Source organism: Mus caroli, chromosome 7 (assembly GCF_900094665.2).
Source record: "Mus caroli chromosome 7, CAROLI_EIJ_v1.1, whole genome shotgun sequence".
Lineage (NCBI taxonomy): Eukaryota > Metazoa > Chordata > Mammalia > Rodentia > Muridae > Mus > Mus caroli.
Window position 1 is genome coordinate 76,034,156 of NC_034576.1, and position 19,559 is coordinate 76,053,714.

Below are 19,559 nucleotides of genomic sequence, written 5' to 3' on the forward strand. Positions count from 1 at the left end.
CCAAAAAGAAAGAAGAAAAAAGAAAAGAAATGACTTCATTTTCCAGCTGAACTCCAGACAAACAAGAATTTGTGTGTGAAATCACATGACAATCATTATAACTAAAATTATCAGAGCAACACAGTATAATCAACATATTCTCTGAGCAAAGAAATATTCCAGTGTAAGTGACAAATGCTAAACTAAAGTACAAGAGACAGTCTCAGTGTACTGCAGAAAGCAGCAGAGTTAACAACAAAGGCTTCGTCTTCTGCTGAAAAGCAGGACTCACAGCAGATGTAACATAATATAGCAATGCAGTGTAAGAACAAGTCCCTATGAATTGCCACACAGTGCACTGTATTTCAATGTGCACTCTGGTTATATTCAAATTGTTCTCTTAACTAATAATCTAGAAATATCCGTGATTCATTTCTGTTTTATCTTTATTTCTAAATAAAGTGGTTCTTTTCCCATTGTTTAGTATAACCAATAAAGCTGTAATATTTTGTATATACCTTTTGGAAAGCTGTGTTTCTGCTTGTGTACAAGTGACCACTAAAAATGCAACACTGCATACAACTATCACAAAACACCCACATTCCCATCAGCACACATTTATGTGAGTAAATGCTAGTCTACAAATGTGTTAAGAGTGGCTCGTTCTGTGGAAAGGGCCATGCTATTAGATTCCATGCTTATAAAATAAAAAGGAAAAAAACAAAATACTACAAAAACAAAACCCAGGAAAATAAAGTTAGGCACCTGTGCAGCTGAGGAAAACAGATGTCACCAGAGAAGATATGGGCATGTTTGTGGCTTTAGTGATGAACTCCACAGCTGCTTCTAAGGCTTCAATATTTTCGGTGTACAAACTAGTTGACTAACTAAACAAACACATCCAGAAAAACGCAAGCAAGGCAAGAACAAGCACTCAACCCTACACAAGAGACACTGTCTCCAAAAATCAGGAAGGAAGGACTTTTTGTTAACCCATGTATTAAGGGACAGGTCTATCATCACAAAATTAAGGAAAGCATGAAAGATATGCAGAGACCCCCATCTAAACAAAGAGCTTTATTTTGGAACAAGCAAGTTAGATGATAACATATTTCAAGAGAAGGAATGATTTTCATAAAAACCTTAATAAAGGTTTTTGGGAGGAGAGGTTGTTGTTTTGATTTTTCTTCTTCTTCTTTTTTTTTTTTTTTTTTTTTTTTTTGCCAGCCACACTGCCTCTGCCTCACTAGTGCTGAGATAATAAGCAAAGGCTGAGGTCCTTACTGCTGAAGGAACATGGTCCTTTTAAACCCTCTAACAGGAGAGAAGCAACAACTGAAGTGACATGGCATTCCTAACACCGAGTAGTCCTGAATATGTCAGCTCTACACAGGAACTTTCACATGGACTCAGAGGTTTTCTAAGACTAAATAAAAAGGGCAGCCTGGCATGTGCTACATGCTTTAATAGCAACACTTGAGAAGATGAAAATTAGGGTCCTATATCCAAATATATCCTGTGTCCTATATCCAAATGGAGTGGGGGTGGAGGGGCAAATTCAATTTATATGTGACAATCCTCAAATAAAAGGACTTTCTGCTATGATAATAATAACCTAACTTCCAAGGTGTAATAGTTACAAGGCAGTCAAAAATTATATTCACATGAATTATGTACCACAGCCTCATAAAAAGCCTATTCATCTGAAAATTATTCAAATGCTATAAAACAAAATTTATACTTTCTACTGAACCAAAAAAAAAGTGTGTCAAAAGAGAAAAAGAGAGAAGAAGAGAAGAAAAGGGAAAAAACAGCTTTACTAAGATTTTTAGGAAATGAAGCAGTCTTTCGTAAACTGAACTTTAAAAACAACAGGGTCACTTCCATTTCTTAAAGTATCATTTTCAAAATGGCCACAAGAGGACAGCACAACGACACTGCACTTAAAAGAGAAAGCCTGCGGGTTCTGGGTCCAAAGGCATCCATTTCAGCACACTGTGATTTATTCCCCTAACTCACAAAATGGCTGAACTTCTTACTACTTGACAAAGCTTGGGAATTACAGCTGGTAAATGCAAATCTGAAGAACACAAGGAAGTTCCAAGAAGAGCTATCCACACAAAGTTCACATTATAGACACTAAGTGTCAGAAAAAGCAAAAAGCCTAATCCTTAAATGTGTCTATGTAGTCCACCTGTGTTAACAACTGAGAACTACAGAATCTGCACTTCCCCTCCTGGGGTAAGGCTGGCTGTGCACTGCACACTCTTAAGTCAAACACATTATCAAATCAACCAAGCTGCCCTGCCATGTGACTGCTCCTTTTAGGCTGTGGTGTGGTGGAAATGCAAAGGGAGAGCTACTTGAATCACTGACTTTGAACAACTCCTCAAGCTTTAAGATCCCTTATACTTCTGAAGTCAAATCTTAGGACTCTGAAGATTATGTTATAAACATGGCTAAGCCAAGTAAATTAGGAAAACCAAGTTGAATGTATGGGTAAGAAAAAATATTCAACATATGAAGACTGGCATATCACAAGTCTGGAAGGAGGGCTGGAGAGTTGGCTCAGTGGTTAAGGGCACTGACTTCTCTTCCAGAGGACCCGGGTTCAATTCCCAATGTCTGCATGTTGGCTCATAGTTGTCTGTAACTACAAGAGGTGACACCTTCACACAGACACACATGCGGGCAAAAACACATAAATTTTTTAAAATGCAATAGGAAATTAGGCAAAAACAGCAAACATGATCACAGAAAAGAAACTAAAATGGCCAATAAAAATTTTAAAATATATAATTAAGACATAACATCAAAAAATTAAACTTCATTGTAATGTGGGAGATAATTTTACATATTTTGGCAAAACTAATAAAAATATTAAGCAATTATAAGCTGGTAAGGAAAACAGTAGTGATGCCACTAACAAAAGTTTAGACAGGTTTAGAAAAAAGGTATTAACCAGTAACATTTCTTTCTCTTCTTTTTCTATTCCCCCCAGTCTTTACTTACTGGGTGCACATACATGATAGACCAGGACACACATGTGAAGGTCAAACTGACAGCTTATCTTGCCTGTTCCAGAAATGGTTCTTAAAAATACATGTGCAAGCCCCAGGCAGTAGTAGCGCACGCCTTTAATCCCAGCAGCTGGGAGGCAGAAGCAGGTGAATCTCTATGTTCAAGGCCAGCCTGGTCTACAGAGTGAGTTCTAAGACAGCTAGGATACACAGAGAAACCCTGAGTTTTAAAAACAAAAACAAAAACCCTCCTGCAAATCAATACATAGGTGTATGTATGCTACCTGGATAAACCAAAGCAACAGTTAGAGCCAAACTGTTCAAAGCCAGAAGAAAAAAAGAAAGAGATGATCTTCATATCCACGTATAAAATATATAAGATGTGAATTATACATATTACACAAATAACTTCAGGAATAAAATTAGGGCTTGATTACATCTATAAATACAAGTGACAATTCTAAAAATATAAGTTTTAAAACAAAACTATACAAACTATAAACATTTTTAAAATTTTTTTATCTGCCAAGTTAGCACAAAATGACACTCGTAAAAGAGATGTGATGGGACTGTAGGTATGTCTTAACATGTGATGGGACTGTAGGTATGTCTTAACTGTTAGTAAAACTAACTCTCCGAACCTCTCTGCTTTCTTCATAATTTTTCAAAAAGGTTTATCTGGTTTTTGTTATTGAAACAGCAACTCAAGAACTCAAAAGATCTAAATACTTCTACCTTACACGCACTGGAACTAAAGGAACACCACTATGGCCAGCAAGGTTTCTTTGAATCATATAGGATCCCTTCCTAGGATTCCGTTCATGAACTCACTTTCTTAGTCAAAACAGACAGGGAAAATTAAGAAGTGGCAGGGAAAGGTGGAATCTAGCTAAAAACTCTCACCAATGAGAATAAATAATTCCAACCCTGCTACCACAGTGACAGCAGATTTGCCCAAAGGAGCTCCAAATAGGACTTCACTGCTTTCAGACATTTTTTTCTCAGAACAAGACTAAATCCAGCCCTTCGCACACCACCACCCCCAACACACACCTTGATTTTGGTTTTTTTTTTTTTTTAAGACTTATTTATTATTATAGGTAAGTACATTGTAGCTGTCTTCAGACACGCCAGAAGAGGGCATCAGATCTCATTATGGATGGTTGTGAGCCACCATGTGGTTATTAGGATTTGAACTCAGAACCTACAGAAGAACAGTCTTGTTTTTATGGCTCTTAACCACTGAGCCATCTCTCCAGCCCTTGATTTTGTTTTTAAGACAGGTTCTTCTTTTCTCTCTCTCTCTCCATAGCCCTGGCTGGCTGGCTGGAACTCTAAGTAGACCAGGCTGGCCCTGAACTCACAGATCTAACGGCAGGCTATTCGCTGCACATCTCAAGTTCCCCTAAAAGTCAGTGCCCTAGACTTCTACTCTATCAAATGTCATCATAGCTAACACAAATCAGAATCCACCCCACCATCTACTTCCCCAAAAGGAAAAGGTTCCTCAAAAGAGGGTTTCAGCAGAAAAAGGAAGGGAGAGATGGGAGGCCAATGGAGGAGGACGACCAAGACCTTGCACCACACTGTCGAAGGATATTCTTAAAAGGTTCCTTTGGTGGCCCTTCAAGATACAACTTTAGTAGCCATAAAAAGCAGTACTTACTTATAGCTAAAAAGACTTTAATCTCAACTTCTTTGAGGAACCCAAGCTCAACTTCCCTGAGTGCCCACCCAACACTTGGGAGGTGGTAGGAGGCTGATCACTATGAGTAAGTTCTAGGACAGCCAGAGCTACCTACACAGAGAAGCCCTGTCTCAAAATACAAAAAATAAACAAATAAAATAAAAACAAGGATACTGGGCCAATATAAGAAATCGTTTGTTATATATTACTATATATTGTATTTAATATCAATTATTAAAAACAATATAGGGCTGGCGAGATGGCTCAGCGGCTAAAAGCACTGACTGCTCTTCTGAAGGTCATGAGTTCAAATCCCACCAACCACATGGTGGCTCACAACCACCCGTAATGAGATCTGATGCCTTCTTCTGGTGTGTCTGAAGACAGCTACAGTGCACTTATGTATAATAACTAATATAGGAAAATTCACTTTCACTTTAAAGAAAAATATACAAAATGGTACTTACAATTTCATGGAATAAGAAAGCTAAATCCCAACCATATTTCTCAAATTAAAGCAGCCAATGGTCAGCAGTTTAGAGCAGCGGAGGGCTTTCCCACCACTCATAAGGCCTCTCTAGGTTCAATCCCAGTATGTGTGAGAGTAACAGAGCTGGTGGTACAAGCCTATACCCCCCTAGCTACTCTGGAGGCTGGGCCAGGGAAAATACCCAGCATTTATCTAGTATTTCTGAAACTCATCTGGGACCAGGCAGAAGCCATCTTAAGCTTTCTGATACTACTTCTACTCCCCAATAACTAATTGACATTTCATCAACTTAGATGGCTTACCTTGTACTCTACTGGCCCTGGCAAATGTGGGTGTGAATTACATCAAAGAAGCTAGAAATGATCTACATGGAAAATGATATGCATAATCAGGATCTGGCAACAGTAACACACTAAAGGAAAAAAGAAGGCTTTCCACTCAGGTAAAAACAAGACTAGCCAGGCCAAGCTACAGAGAAGCTACAAGGAAACCTCCCTGAACTCATAAACAAGGTGTAACCACCCATCAAAGGGGATAGTTACATCCTGAACACTAAGAATAAATGGCCAGGAGTTTCTTTTAAACCAAGTCTATTTTCTTACTAGCTAACTCATAGACTCTAACTCTTAAAGACTTTTATAAGATCAAAGGAGATTAAAAGCCCCAGTTACTAATCCCAATAATAAATGTTTAATGTATCCCCACGTCCTCAAGAGTCCTTGGAGCTAGCTAAGAAAACAAACCAGGTAAGGAGGTCTCCGTTTAGCACTCACCAACAAACTCCACATTTCTCGTCATAAATGCTTTCTATCTAAGCCATCTTTGACAGAGCTGGAGCTACTGTTGAGGGAGCACCTCTATAGGCTGCTTAGCATCCCACATGCCTATGTACTCAATGCCAGCAGCACCTCAGCACCTGGTAATAACCTGTATGTTCCCAAGTAAGATAAAATGATGGTGAGCAACCACACAGCATCAAGGGTAAAAGCTGCCATTGTTCAACCCCTGCTTCACTAACGATTTTTTAAAAAGATTTATTTATTATTATAAATAAATAAGTACACTGTAGCTGTCTTCAGATGCACCAAAGAGGGCATCAGATCTCATTACGGATGGTTGTAAGCTACCATGTGGTTGCTGGGATTTGAACTCAGGACCTTCGGAAGAGCAGTCAGTGCTCTTACCCACTGAGCCATCTCACCAGCCCCCAGTAAAGATTTTTTAAAAACCTCCCGAGTTCTTGCCCAAAAACAAGCTAAAAATAAGCAAAATGGCAGATGGTGGTGGATCACACACCAAAAACATCACTCAGGAAACCAAGGCTGAACTGTCTCAAATTACAATCCAGCCTGGGTGAAAACATCTCCAAAAAGAGAGAAAAAGAACAGAGATCCAAACTGTTGATAGCTCTCTATACACCTGTCACACAACCCTATCCTGTTGCCAAAACTCTGAAACCTGTAGTCACTGGAGGACTGTTACATACATACATATACATATATATATATAAATGTGTGTGTGTGTGTGTGTGTATACACACACGTGCATACATATATACACAAAATGTAAAACATATAAAGACATAACAAAGCTGAACTCAAAAGACAAACTTTTGTTAAAGAGAAAGAGTGAACGGAACTTTTGGTCCATGGGTTCCAACTTTGCCCTCAGCATCCTCCACATACTGCCTATGAGGATGTCAACCAGCATGCATCTGAATCTGAACAGGGGACACACTAATCATTAAGTCACCATCAGTTACCATGCTTGGTTTCATTATCCAGGTAATTCTCAAAGCAAAATATGCACAAAAATTAAACTTGGGATACAGAGGAGGGACCACAAGCACAAATTAGACTAGCCCGAAGTGCATGTGTAGCAATAAGCCAAACAACAAAAGTGCAAGTCTAAGGTTTCCCTCCCCATCCACCTAACACTGTCGGGATGCAGCTGCCCCAAAGGAAACCACTTCAATAGCGGCACATCCACCTACACTCTTCCGTTTTAACTACAGCCAAGGAAACCACTTCAATGGCCACACTTTCACTAGAGTTTCTGATGTAAAATAATGGCCTTTTGAAAAATCACATCCACAATGCACAGTACTCTCTTGAGTTTTTTATTTCTTAAAATGAAAAAAGGTGGCTGTGTGTGGTATATCCTTTAACCCCACACTCTGGGAGGCCAGCCTGATCTAAAGAGTGAGGACCAAAACAGCCAGGGCTATGCAGAGAACCAGTCTCAAAAAAGTAGAATAAAATGTAAAAGGTGGCTGGGGAGGAGAATCTTCATAAAAAGCCAACTGTGGGGCCAGCAATGCCCAGGGTTAAAGAGCACTTGCTGTTCTTCCAGATTCCATTCCCAGCACCCTCCTGGCAGCTCACAACTGTCTAGAACTCCAGCTCCATGGGGATCTGATACCATTTTCTGGTCTACAAGGGTACATGAGGTGCATACAAGAAACAGTCGCACACAAAATACAAATTTAAGGTAGCCAGAACTACATAGTGAAGACTTGTCTTTAAAAGTAAAATAAAACAAAATAAAGGCAGGTATGGTCTAAAAATACAGTTCTGAGAGACATAGGAAAAGGCTTAGTGGAGCCTGCCAGCCTAGCTGCAGATTCAGTGAGAACCTGTCTAGAAGGAATAGGGCAGACAGTGATGACAGAGGTCACCCCACTTCCTCATCTGGCCTCAGTATGTACATGAACTACATACACCACAAACAAAAGGAAGGAAGGAAAAAGGAAGGAGGGAGCGAGACAAAAATATAAAAACTTTAGGAGCAGAAGAGGATGACGCCACCTAATTTCTTCTACAGCTTTTTCTGAATCAACAACCACCCAAGAGCCAGCTACCAAAACCCTGAGTCAGAATTCCACTAATGACTACATTATGCGTCAGTCTTCTCATTTACAGAACAGGGATAATAATCGTACCTCTTCAGGAACAAGGCTGGGTTCACAGCAGGCCCAATGAATGGCAGCTGCTATGGAGTCTTCTCATTTCTTTTAAACAGTCTCTCACACCCATTTCATCTACAGACTTATACCTATCAAAATACAAAGATCACAGACACAGGACCATTTGGAGCTCAGGTGGTATGTGTCTTTAGGTCCAGGACTCTGAAACAGAGGCAGGTGGACCTCAGTTGAGGATAGCATTCTGGGACAGCCAGGGCTACAAAGAGAAAGTATCTAAAAAAAAAAAAAAAAAAAAAAAAAAAAAAGCAAAGCGGCCCGGGCTGGGGCAGATGCCCTTCTCAACCACAGTGCCAGAGCAGAGTTCAAAAGCCAGCCTGACCTACAGAGTGAGCTATAAGCCAACCAGGGCTAGAAAGGAAGACTCCGCTTCAAAAGACAGACTGCATGAATGAGATTCCCTAAGGATTTTTCTTAATCAGTTTTTAAAATGTTGATGTTAGTTGGAATTTATACTCCACTCCTGGATAATCTGGTAAGATAATGACCTCCGTAAGCCACATGGGGGAAGGTGAAGTCAGATTGGAATATAAATGTATTGAAATCAAGTAGTTCTTTTTAAGATTTGAGAAGGTACTAAGTAAACTTAAAGAGATTAATGCCCAAACAAACTCCTGAATCCATCTAAAGAGTGTGAGTATGAAATACACTATGAACGAGACCAGCAGAACATACAGCACATCGAGCCAGAGGAGGCCCCCTGCCTCTGTAGAAAAGTCCTCACTCCACGCCTGACACAAATGCCTGGAGCTGGAGAACACTAAGCAAGCACAGAAACGTTTCTCTCCACTAGACCTCCAACTTCTTCTCTCAGAATTCCATCCATCCATTTCCTGAACAGTAAACTAAAAACACTGGCCTGCAAGTGTCAACAAGGAGCATGTGACAGGCCAGCAGTTACAACTAAAGAAAATAAGATGTTCGTTCCATCGGAAGCTATGGAACACATGGAGACACTACAACTAGGAGACCACTGGTAAGTCTGAACCACATGGAGAGCTTTCTACAAAAGACCTTCACTGTCTGAGACAAACAAACCGAAGTGGAGAGAGACAGAGAGAGACAGAGAGAGACAGAGATCACAAGTCACATGTCTTGGCACTATAGTTCCAAGGGAATAGAGTGCACAGCAGACATGGGCAGGCAAATCAGGGTATAGTACTAGGGCAGGCTAACTGGGGTCAACTAGATGGGCTGCAACTAACTTACTACTACTTTCTACTACTAGGAAAGCTCACTAGTCAGCTCTCCTAGGACAGCTTGAAAAGCAAACTGGGGCAGGAGTTAGGAAGACAGGCAGTAATTACCCAAGGGAAGGGGAAGGGAACTCAGCTATACTGCCAAAGGGCAGGGCTGTGACTCAGACAACAGGAAGAATAATCAGGCTCCTGAAGGGGCTAGCTCTTCTGGGGAAGAAAAAAAAATAAAACTGACTTTACAATACATAATGCACAAGATTTTGAAGGGGGACTTGCCTCCTGAGGTCATTTTTGAAAATCTCTCTCCTAACTTGTCTAAAAAGGACTTCTGATAACCCAGCAACCACCAGTCAGGGCACTTAAGCAGAACCTGTCTCTTCAGAAGGCACTTACAACTGCAGGGGAAGGGTTAGGGGAGCCGTAATATAAGAAAACAGTGTTACTAGCAGCTTACATTCACTGGGTACTTTCAGTGTGCTAGGTTCTTTCCTAAGGACCTCCAGAGGCATTCTAATACTTCATCCTCACAACCCCGTAATAATTAACAAGGTCTACACTCATGCCCCCAAATAATGTACAATGGAGGCTTTTAGTACTAAAGTAAAACCTGAATTGATATCCACCACATACACAGCTCTTGACTCACAAGAACAGGACTGAGAATTAAACCATAAAACTAATAAGCCTAACCTTTACCCAGCTCCTTAAAGGGGCAGGAAGGGAAAGATGGCTAAGCCTAGGAGAGCACTTGCTACTCTTGCAGAGGATGTAGGTTTGTAGTTCTTAGCACCCACATGGCAGCTCACAATTTTGAGTAACTCAAGTCCCAGGGGATAATGTCCTCTCCTGGCCTCCAGGGCCCCAGGCACACTCACACAGTATACATACATACATACATACATACATACATGTATACAGCCAAACACTAATACACTTAGAAAGGATACATTTTTAAAAACAAAACAGCAGTGGAGCCTACTTTCCCCCAAACTACAAGAGAACCCACAACCTTTTTAAAAATATAATAGCTAGCCAGGAAAACATATGTCTGAAACATCAAACCATCCTTAAGCAAGCCCAGAAATGAAGTGTTCAAACTGCTTCAGAAAACACAGCATCAACGCCAGCTTCCTTCCATGCTGGTTATGTACTTCAGAAAGGCCTGATCCTCATGTCATAATTTGAGCTCAAATATTTCCAGCATAGCTTTGCAGAAGTGCCTGGCCCAGTGTCACCTAATCAAGTAAGGATTAGGGATCAGAGGTCACAGCATACACATAAACAAAAGTAACCACTGTGCTAAACTGCTGATTTTAAAAAGGAAAGCAGCCTCTGGGCATTTGATGCTTGGGCCAAATTAGTTTTAGTCTGGCTTCCCCCACCCCCCCCCCTTAGTAATCTCTTTAAAGTTCCAAAACAAGTAATAGTGGGTACCATTGGAGAGACTGCCTGATCATGCTGGAATGGATGAGGTAATACTCAGCAACATGGCAATCACTGAAGATAAGCAAGCTACAAGTGGTTTCTATTGGTATGCAAAAGTAACTAACTTTGGGTGAAGGGTAAGTGTTTAAACAGTTTCTGTGTTAAAGTAAGCTCCTCAAGAAAGCTTTACAACTCAAGAAAGGAGCTCTAAAGTAGTCAGGCAAAGCTAAAGCACTAAGGATCTTCAGTAGTAGCTGCCAAATTTTGAGATGGTATGGATGTGGACCTCAGGTGATCTTAGTAACTATTGATGCAAAGTTAGACAGCTGGGCTGAACACCGCAGTAAAGTATGCACAGTTCAGATAAAATTATACATTTAGTCCTCAAACAATTAGCTTCCAAAACATATCAAATATTGTTTGCAAACCTCTATTAACTGCACCTTTGTATCTGATTTTAGAATCTCAGGTATGGAGGCCCAGTCTGAAACTCTACACAGCTGAGGATGGCCTTGAAATTCTTATTCTCCAGGATCCACATCCCAACCAGATAAAAACATTTCAGGTATGTCACAGCCAGTTTGGGAAATTAGGACCCAAACCCAGGGGCTTCGTACAGACTATCAAGTTAGCCACCTCTCCCAACCCCCACTGACTTAATCTATAATAGAGCACAAAAAACATTACAAAGTACAAGGGTTTTGTTTTGTTTTGCCAAGATTTGTTTTTGTTTTTCAAGACAGGGCTTTTCAATGTCCTGGAAGTCCTTCGGTAGACCAGGCTGGCCTCAAACTCAGATATCTGCCCGCCTCTGACTCCTGAGAGCTGGAACTAAAGTCAAGTGTCACCAAAGCTCACCAAAGTCCAAATTTTATTAGTGAAACCACACACACGTTTCTTGGCATATCCTGACGTATTTACACAGGGTGTAAAGGAAAAGGATCAAAGGGCAGACCTAAAGTAATATTTTGCTACATTCACTGGCTCCAGTGGAACCAGCTCCTGAATCACCAGACCAGTGATGATAATACACACACACAAGCCTGTTCAGTGCAGTACCTAGGCTGAAGATACCGTCCATAAAACTGTTTATCCTCTCTCTCATAAACACAATGCAATGTTGGCTACAAGTAAACACTAAAACCTAATACCAATATAATTTAATTCTAATACACAAAAATGGAAGATCGAATTACTACCTTCCTTCTAGTGTCAACATACTTTTATTTTTCTTGCTTTTAATTAGTAATCCCTTTAAAATGTATTGAAACCAGTAAATACAGAACCACTTTACAAAACATAGATCTCTAAGGATATTAAGCATTTTGTGCATAATAGCCATGAATAAATTCTTCTGCGTAGTTCTTTTGTGTAACAATCTTAAAATCCCTAATTTACTAAGAATTTCACCTAAACAACCAAGATTAAGGGAAATCTATAAAATCCATTACAGGGAATTGTTCCTTTCATAAACACCCATAAAAACATTTCTAGGTGCATTGAAGCCCATACCATTTTTAAGACTGTCTTCACTGTATAGCCCTGGTTGTCCTGGAGCTGTTTGCAGACCAGAGTGGCTTTGAACTCACAGGTCTGCCTCCCTCTGCCACTTACTGGGTGAAAGGTATATGCCACCACACTCTGTTGCCCATATTTAAAGTATAATCTACTGAATTGCTAATGGTGTCTCCTAAGGAATAGTTTAATAGTTCTAAACTATACTGGAATGAAGAATATTTAAGTAAACAACAAAGAGATGTACTAACACTGCTTTTTCTTCGAGGTCAAATTCATTATTTATGAGTTAATTTGGAACCAGAGTTGGTAAACTATTTTTAAAAATAAATTCTTACAAGGGACCCCAAACAAGGCAGGAAATGAGCAGCCACACAGAAGTTTACCAGAAATAACCTAAAGGGAGACTACAGCCAAGGCATTTCAAGACCTTACCAAGTAATTCTACTACCAGCCAAGGTTGAGTCTTAGCCAGTGCCAGTAACACTTTAATAGTTTGCGGACACTAAACAGTTCTGTATTGCCTAATGCACTGACACTTGTAGTTATAATATAAATAAACGTTCCTAGAACATTTCTTTAACTACCCCACTGCGATTCTTACAAACCACTAGAGATACTGACCTGAGTTTTTCTTCCTCAAATGTCAATTGAGAAAATGTTTGATACCAAGTGAAAATGCACGGGGACAAGCTCAAATGTTCTTCCCTTGGTTTATGAGCCATGTATGACAGAGCTTAAACACCCGTTAAGGCCTTTGAATTAAAAACATTACACTCACACTGAACTGCTTTCAACCAATGGGAACAAAATGAAACTCACTAATCTCTTTACACAGAACGAGGGACTAAACGGGAGAAAACGCACCGGAACATTAAAAAAAATTTTTTTTTGAAAAGGCGAAACTGTAAATAAAAAAAAAAACTAGCGTACTACTACTTGGAGATTTACGATTACTGTGTCTTTTCTCCAAAAGAGGATAAACATTCCAAGAACGGGCTCGGGAACACACTAGGGTGTGGTGTGGACCACTACACGCCAGGCCTAAAGACTGCAAGGATCCAAATCGGTCCGGAAAGAAGCCGCCCACCGGAAAGTCCCGACCAAAATTCCCTTCTTCTGCCCCGCCCCCGGCGCTAGCCGAGCCCATAGAGGAAGCAGCAGACCGACGCACGAGGCCACGCGTCACCGCGTTCTCCCGCCCACTCCGTCTGACGTCAAGGGGCGGGACCAGCCCGACGGCGCCACCGTTGACCCTGCTGTTACCAGGCGCTCACACAGCCAATCAGCACCCGCCGCCAGCGCCGGCCGGCCTTTGAACTCCGCACAGCAACTTCCTGCTGTTTGGCGAGTACACAGTGCAATGCAGTATGTCTGTCAGCGCTGCGGCACAAAGGAACAGCCATTTTGTGACTGAGCTGGACTTGCACCAAGATGCCAGGCCTCCGAGAACTGCTGCCTGGGCCAACTACCGAGCTGCCTTTTATTTCATCATCAGAGTACTTATGGGAACGTGGGGAAAGGGATGTTCTGATATTAGGTTTGTTTTCAGCCTTCTGAAAAATTCGATTTTTTAAAAGTATTATTAGCAGCGTCATAAAATGGCTGCCACTTAAAACTGCCTGTTCCAGTACACAAACACTGCACATGCCTTTTCTAATCATCCCTGCCTTACAAGGCTAGCGAAAAACGTTAAGATTTACCCACACCTCAGGATACCAAAATATGGCTCAAAGGCAAGACAATTTTTAGATAGATATTTAATTTTCAATTTAGAAATACCATGTGCTAGAACATGTGCATTCCTTCCCCCCTGGTTTCCTTCCGTTCCTGGATATAACTTAAGTGTTTGGCATACTTTATATGTCCATCACTAAGACTACTGTATTTAAAAATTTACAGATGTGAAATGTTTACAATTGCATTCTAAAACGTAAAAACTTATCTCCAAAATACGTGATATAAAAGCACATTAGACTTCTGCATTAACTTTAAAAAATGCAATACACATAATCACTATTTTAAAAGTATAGTGCTTGCTTCAAAAACAGGAAGACTTAAACTTAAAACTTTTGCTGATCCCAGTCTCTCAAGTGATTCTCGTTACAAAATGTATTTGATCTGAAAGCAATTCCTCTCAATCCCTGCAGTATCAGGCTGCAAAGGTGGTGCTTTAGTTGTGTTCCCTAAACACTATTATTTCAAAAATTAATTCTCTATAGTGTCAGCCTGCTGGATGACACAGGAACAGCTAGCTACACAAGGGCAGCATAAATTTCAACTCCGGAGAAATATCATCACACAAAACACAAACATTCTTTAAACTTTACAATCTTTAAAGGAAGTAATGTCATAACTGTATACATGCATTAATAATGTATATAACTTAAGAGTAACAGTAATTTAAAAGTAACTCCATCTTGAACGAGTCTGGAGTATTCTGGACATTCATCAACTGTATGATTTAAGGTATACTTGGCAAAAAACAGTAAAAACCTGCTTCTTGTTTTGACTAAAGGAATTAAATGCATCACAATGCCCAAGTTATTACCCAGATAATTCTGGGTAAAGTTTATTCAAAGACATCACTTAAGAGTTAGAGCAGTCTGATCATGAAACAAAAAACCTTGCATAAGAAAGCCAAAACCCTGGTGAGAATATGCAAATCATATACTCAAGGGAGTAACAAGTTTAATACTGGGTCTTTCATAACTGTCAAATATATCTGAAGCTTCCTATATACTATACCTTCAAAATGTGACTTTCCAGAAAATTAGTTTTGCATTAGAAGCTTTCTGTTCTTGACCCAATAATTACAAAAGCAACTTAAAAGATATCCAAAATTGTAACTACTCAATTTGTATAGAAATTTGGAAATGTATTTTTTAAAGCAAGGCTCAAAATATTTTTAGTAAAGAGTAAATTCATCAATTTGTCATAAACTATATTCCACACTTCAAAATTTAAAAGCTAATTTTAAAAAAATTTTATGCAAAATTATAAAGTAAAATCAAAATTGGATCATATACCAATCATTCTTGTTAGCTGCATGATTTTAAAACTATGACATGACAATTCTAAAGAACACATCCAGAAATGCATTCACATTTTTAAATTAACGTAAAGATACAGTCATACAACAAAAAATATCTTATATGCTTTATTACTTCAGCCACTGATAAGCTACTTCAAAGAATGAAAGAGAAATCATGATTTAAACAAACAGCACATTAAAAAGCTTCAGAAGAGAAAGCATTACAGGACACTGTCAAAATAAATGGATACATTTAAAACAGCACCAACTAAAACATAAGGGTAAAATAAAATACAATTGTCAACCAGAAAGGACTGTCTTAACACACCAACATAAACCTTGTGACATTTTAAGCATAAAAAAATACAATTACATTGTCATAGTAACAAACACAAAGCTTAAGTATTAATAGCATTCCAAGATTTTTGTGGTTACAGATTTAATGATCTCAGGAACTATTTATTAAGGTTTTGATAAGTCATAAAAAAAATTTTAATTGTCACGTGTATCAAACGAAACAATCAAAAATATAAACTGAAAGGCATCAGTCAAGGGGTCCTATTTGTGATTGCGTTTTTAAATGTACATTTTTTCATTCATATAACTTTCTCAAATGTCTATTTACTATAATTTACTACTACCAGGCTGCTCTATGGCCCTCGGTTACAAGTTTGAATATCCCAGATTCTTCAAAGAAAAAAATTTGCCTTGTATGTAAAATGGTGCAATGCAGCAATGGCTAAACAGACAAGGTCATTTTTCTGCAGCATGAAAACCTAAAACCTGAAAATTTACTGACAGAAAAACTACAGTTTCTAGGAAAGGCCCCTCCGGAGAAAAGTACCTTACCTTCTGAATGCTGTAAGAGGCCTTAAGTCACAACTCAACTTTCATAAATTGATACCAAAAAAATCAGGGTGTGGCATGTTAGCAATCTCAAGGTCACGCTTTAAAAACCAACCTAAGTTAGAAAATTCTTGAAATACAGACAGCAATCCATGTCTGTCAAAGTAAACAAGTGTAAGCTGAGGTTTCCCGAAAGAAAAAAAAAAAAGAAAGAAAGAAAGAAAGTTGATAGCTCATACCTCGATGCATTGCTGTGTAGCGAACTGTCCTCCTCTTGGCTTTTGTCCTTATTTCTCATCATCTTTTAATTCTTAAATATTAAGGGGGAGGGGGAATCTGTGTTTGCTTTGAAGTCCTGTGCCCAGGTATTTACTGTCAAAAGTTGAAAGAAAGGTGAGGTCCCAGCTTCTGCGGATGGTTTTATTATCAGGAACAAAGTCCTGACGATGTTAGCGATATTCATGTAATGCAACAACGATAAACACCAGAAAAACAAAATATTTCTATTTTTCCGTTTTAAAATGAGTGGGGGATAAACTGAACGACAGAAGCATCGCTATCAATAAGGAAAGTTTCTCAAAAGTAACACACTGGATACAAATAACAATCTCTCTATCTTATTGCGTCATCCAGGAATTTCTCATATTTACAGTAAATAAAGCCAAGTTCAACATTAATTTTTTAAAAATTATCACTGATTATCATGGACTTACCTGATCCATGTAGTAGGTCCAAAGCAAGAGTCCTATCTAGTAGTAGAAAAATATCCGATCCAAAATAATTTTTAAAAACGCAAAATTCTCCGTTAAAAAACAAAAAGTAAATGAAATAATCCTCAAATATGTTGACTTGTCAAAAAATAAAGCAATAATTAATACTAAAACAGGTCCGGAAGGGGAAAAAAAAACCTCATTAGGAGAGCGCACAAAAATGGAGGTGCGCCATGGCTTCTAAGCTGGAAAAAACAACGACCTGGGCTCTCAATACGGCAGCTTCTTCCAACAAGGCACGAAAAGAAAGCTCCTAAAAGCAGCTATTCTCCCAAAAAAAGGTTCGCATCGACCCCAGTAAGTCACTAGAAGAGGCAGGGGGCTGCGGGGGCCCCCTGAGGCTGCCCGAAAGTTAGGGAAAGTTGCGTAAAGTGAACCGAAGCAGGGAGCAAAGCGCGCTCTCTCTAAGGCACAGCCGCCATCTAGAGCCTCCTTCCCAGCTCTGAGAGCTCTGCCTTTGATTGACACTCTCTACATTTACCCCACAACTCAGGTGATGTACCATAGACCCACCCCTTCATCTCCACCAAAAAAAAAAAAAAAAAGAAAGAAAAAGAACCAGATTCTCCATCCAAGAGAGCCTTAAGACCCCCAACTCCACACCTCCCTGCCCCTCCAGACCACTCCATCAGGAGGAGGGGGAAGGGCTTCTTAACCCCCTCTGGCTCAAGCACCCTTTTTAAGCCAGAGAGAAATGTAATTTGTTCCTTTTGTCTAAAGATCTGCTAAATATTTCAGTCCTTGAGCTAAAATAACTTCCTCCCTGGACAGGAAGTGGAGTTTTATCAAGCCATTTTGAAATAAAGATAATTTCTAGAGGCTCTAAAGCTCAGTTTAAGTACTAATCTTTAAAAAAATTAACACCCCAGCATGGGTAAATGGCTTGTAGATAGACGCAACATTGCAACACCATAAATTAAATCAACTCTTGCCTTCTTTATGGTGCCTAAAAACATCTAAAGATTAAGGGGGAATTTTCCATCTCAACTGGAAGGAAGGGGTAATTTTTTACAACTCAAGAGCGCCTCCCTAGTGTTCAACTGCAGTAGAGCAAAAGTTAATACAACCATTTTCCCCCAGAAGAAACAAACTTCTTTGTAAACCATTAATCTTGGAAATGCCACACATCAAACATATTTACTTCTTACATATATTTGGGCAGAATTAATAACTTCGAATTCAAGAATTTACACCAACCTTGGTCACCTTTAAATCAAACACTCAACCTCAACTCCAAAACCAAAAGAACCCTTTCACTCATGTTTGAAATCGAATTCTAAGTACACTCACATTTCCTCAATCACTAGTCCTTCACTTAAATAGGCCGAATCTACCAGCCAATTATCAACTGTCAAAGACAAACCCCCTCCAGATGGGAGCACGAGGTCTATAGAAACAAAATTACAAATGCAACAAAGTGTTCTCTCTCTCCCATGCAGACAAGTAACCAAGCACATCCACACGTCCAAAAACTAAAACAGTCCTGTACTGTACCCTATTGGTCAAAACCAGGACACTCCATCAACCAAGTAATTCATTTTAGTTTCACTACCAAACGTAATTATGTTAAATCCAAGAAAATGTAAAATCCATAATCCAGTTTCAAGTCTTCAAACATATTTCCATCAAAATCCAAATCCAAAATCTCAAGTTTTCAATTTACAAATATCAACCACCTCACATCATCCAAAGAACAAACACTGCATCTGTATCAACCACAGAGGTGGATTCTAAGGTAGTTTACATTAATAACAGATTATTTCATTCTTTGTTCTCTATACTGAGAAAAACACCATCAATCGTCATTTGGTCAACAAAGCCCCCATCACTGCTTTATCATATTTATTACCAAAGTAGCAATCAATGAAAACCTGGCATTTGATTTTAACCATGGGTAACCAATCTAAAGCATGGTATGATTCATTTAAACTCCCAACTGCACAAAACAAGAAAAACAGGATTTTTTTCAAATGTAAATAAATTATACTACTTTCATATTAAGTAAGCCCTTTAATGTATACCCAAAGACTTTAAAAATACACCTCTAATATAAGACAATACAATACAAGTTAGTATAACTCAAATATTCAGATGAGCATTTCACATGGCAAAGGACGACTTTCATCAACAAAAACTGAAAGACACTGAGACTGTCTTGGACTATACAGGAAATGAGACCAGTACTTTGTTTTATATTATATATTCACTATAATCTCCTGACACATTCAAAGTTACCATTACCCAATGATTACAATGCAAGATATTTTGAAATAACCCAAACTCAAAGGAATTTATTTAAACCCTATAATAAAAAGCCTGCCAAACTGGGTGTGTATAGCTTTAATCCCAGCACTCAGGAGGCAGAGGCAGGAAGATCACTGCAAATTCCAAGCCTGGCTGGTCTACAGACAAAGAGTTGCAGGACAGCCAAGGATACACAGAGAAACCCTGTCCTGAAAAAATAAAAATAAAAAAAAAAAAAAAAAAAAAAAAAAAATAAAAAAAAAAAAAAAAAAAAAGAAGAAAGGGGGAAGGGGAAGAGAGAATATATCTATTTTAACCAAAGGACCATTCCACTTAATCACAGGAAAAATCCAGGTTTTCTAATACA

General features: G+C 39.1%; 1 protein-coding gene across 9 annotated transcripts in view; it reads right to left on the reverse strand.

Moving 5' to 3' along the window:
- Positions 1-19,411, reverse strand: part of Chd2 (chromodomain helicase DNA binding protein 2) — a 115,914-nt gene extending 96,503 nt beyond the window's left edge. For 4 of the 9 annotated variants that reach the window (XM_029479424.1, XM_029479425.1, XM_029479421.1 and 1 more), the window contains exons 1-2: positions 16,892-19,411; positions 12,923-16,550 (exon numbers count right to left, since the gene is read on the reverse strand). In XM_029479424.1, the coding sequence (XP_029335284.1) occupies positions 12,923-13,023 (101 nt within the window). In that variant the 5' untranslated portion in view covers positions 13,024-16,550; positions 16,892-19,411. Of the gene's footprint in view, positions 1-12,922 lie in introns of all 9 variants that reach the window. The other 5 variants (XM_029479426.1, XM_021169095.2, XM_029479427.1 and 2 more) reach the window with 4 other exon arrangements.
- Positions 19,412-19,559: the final 148 nt, after the last annotated feature.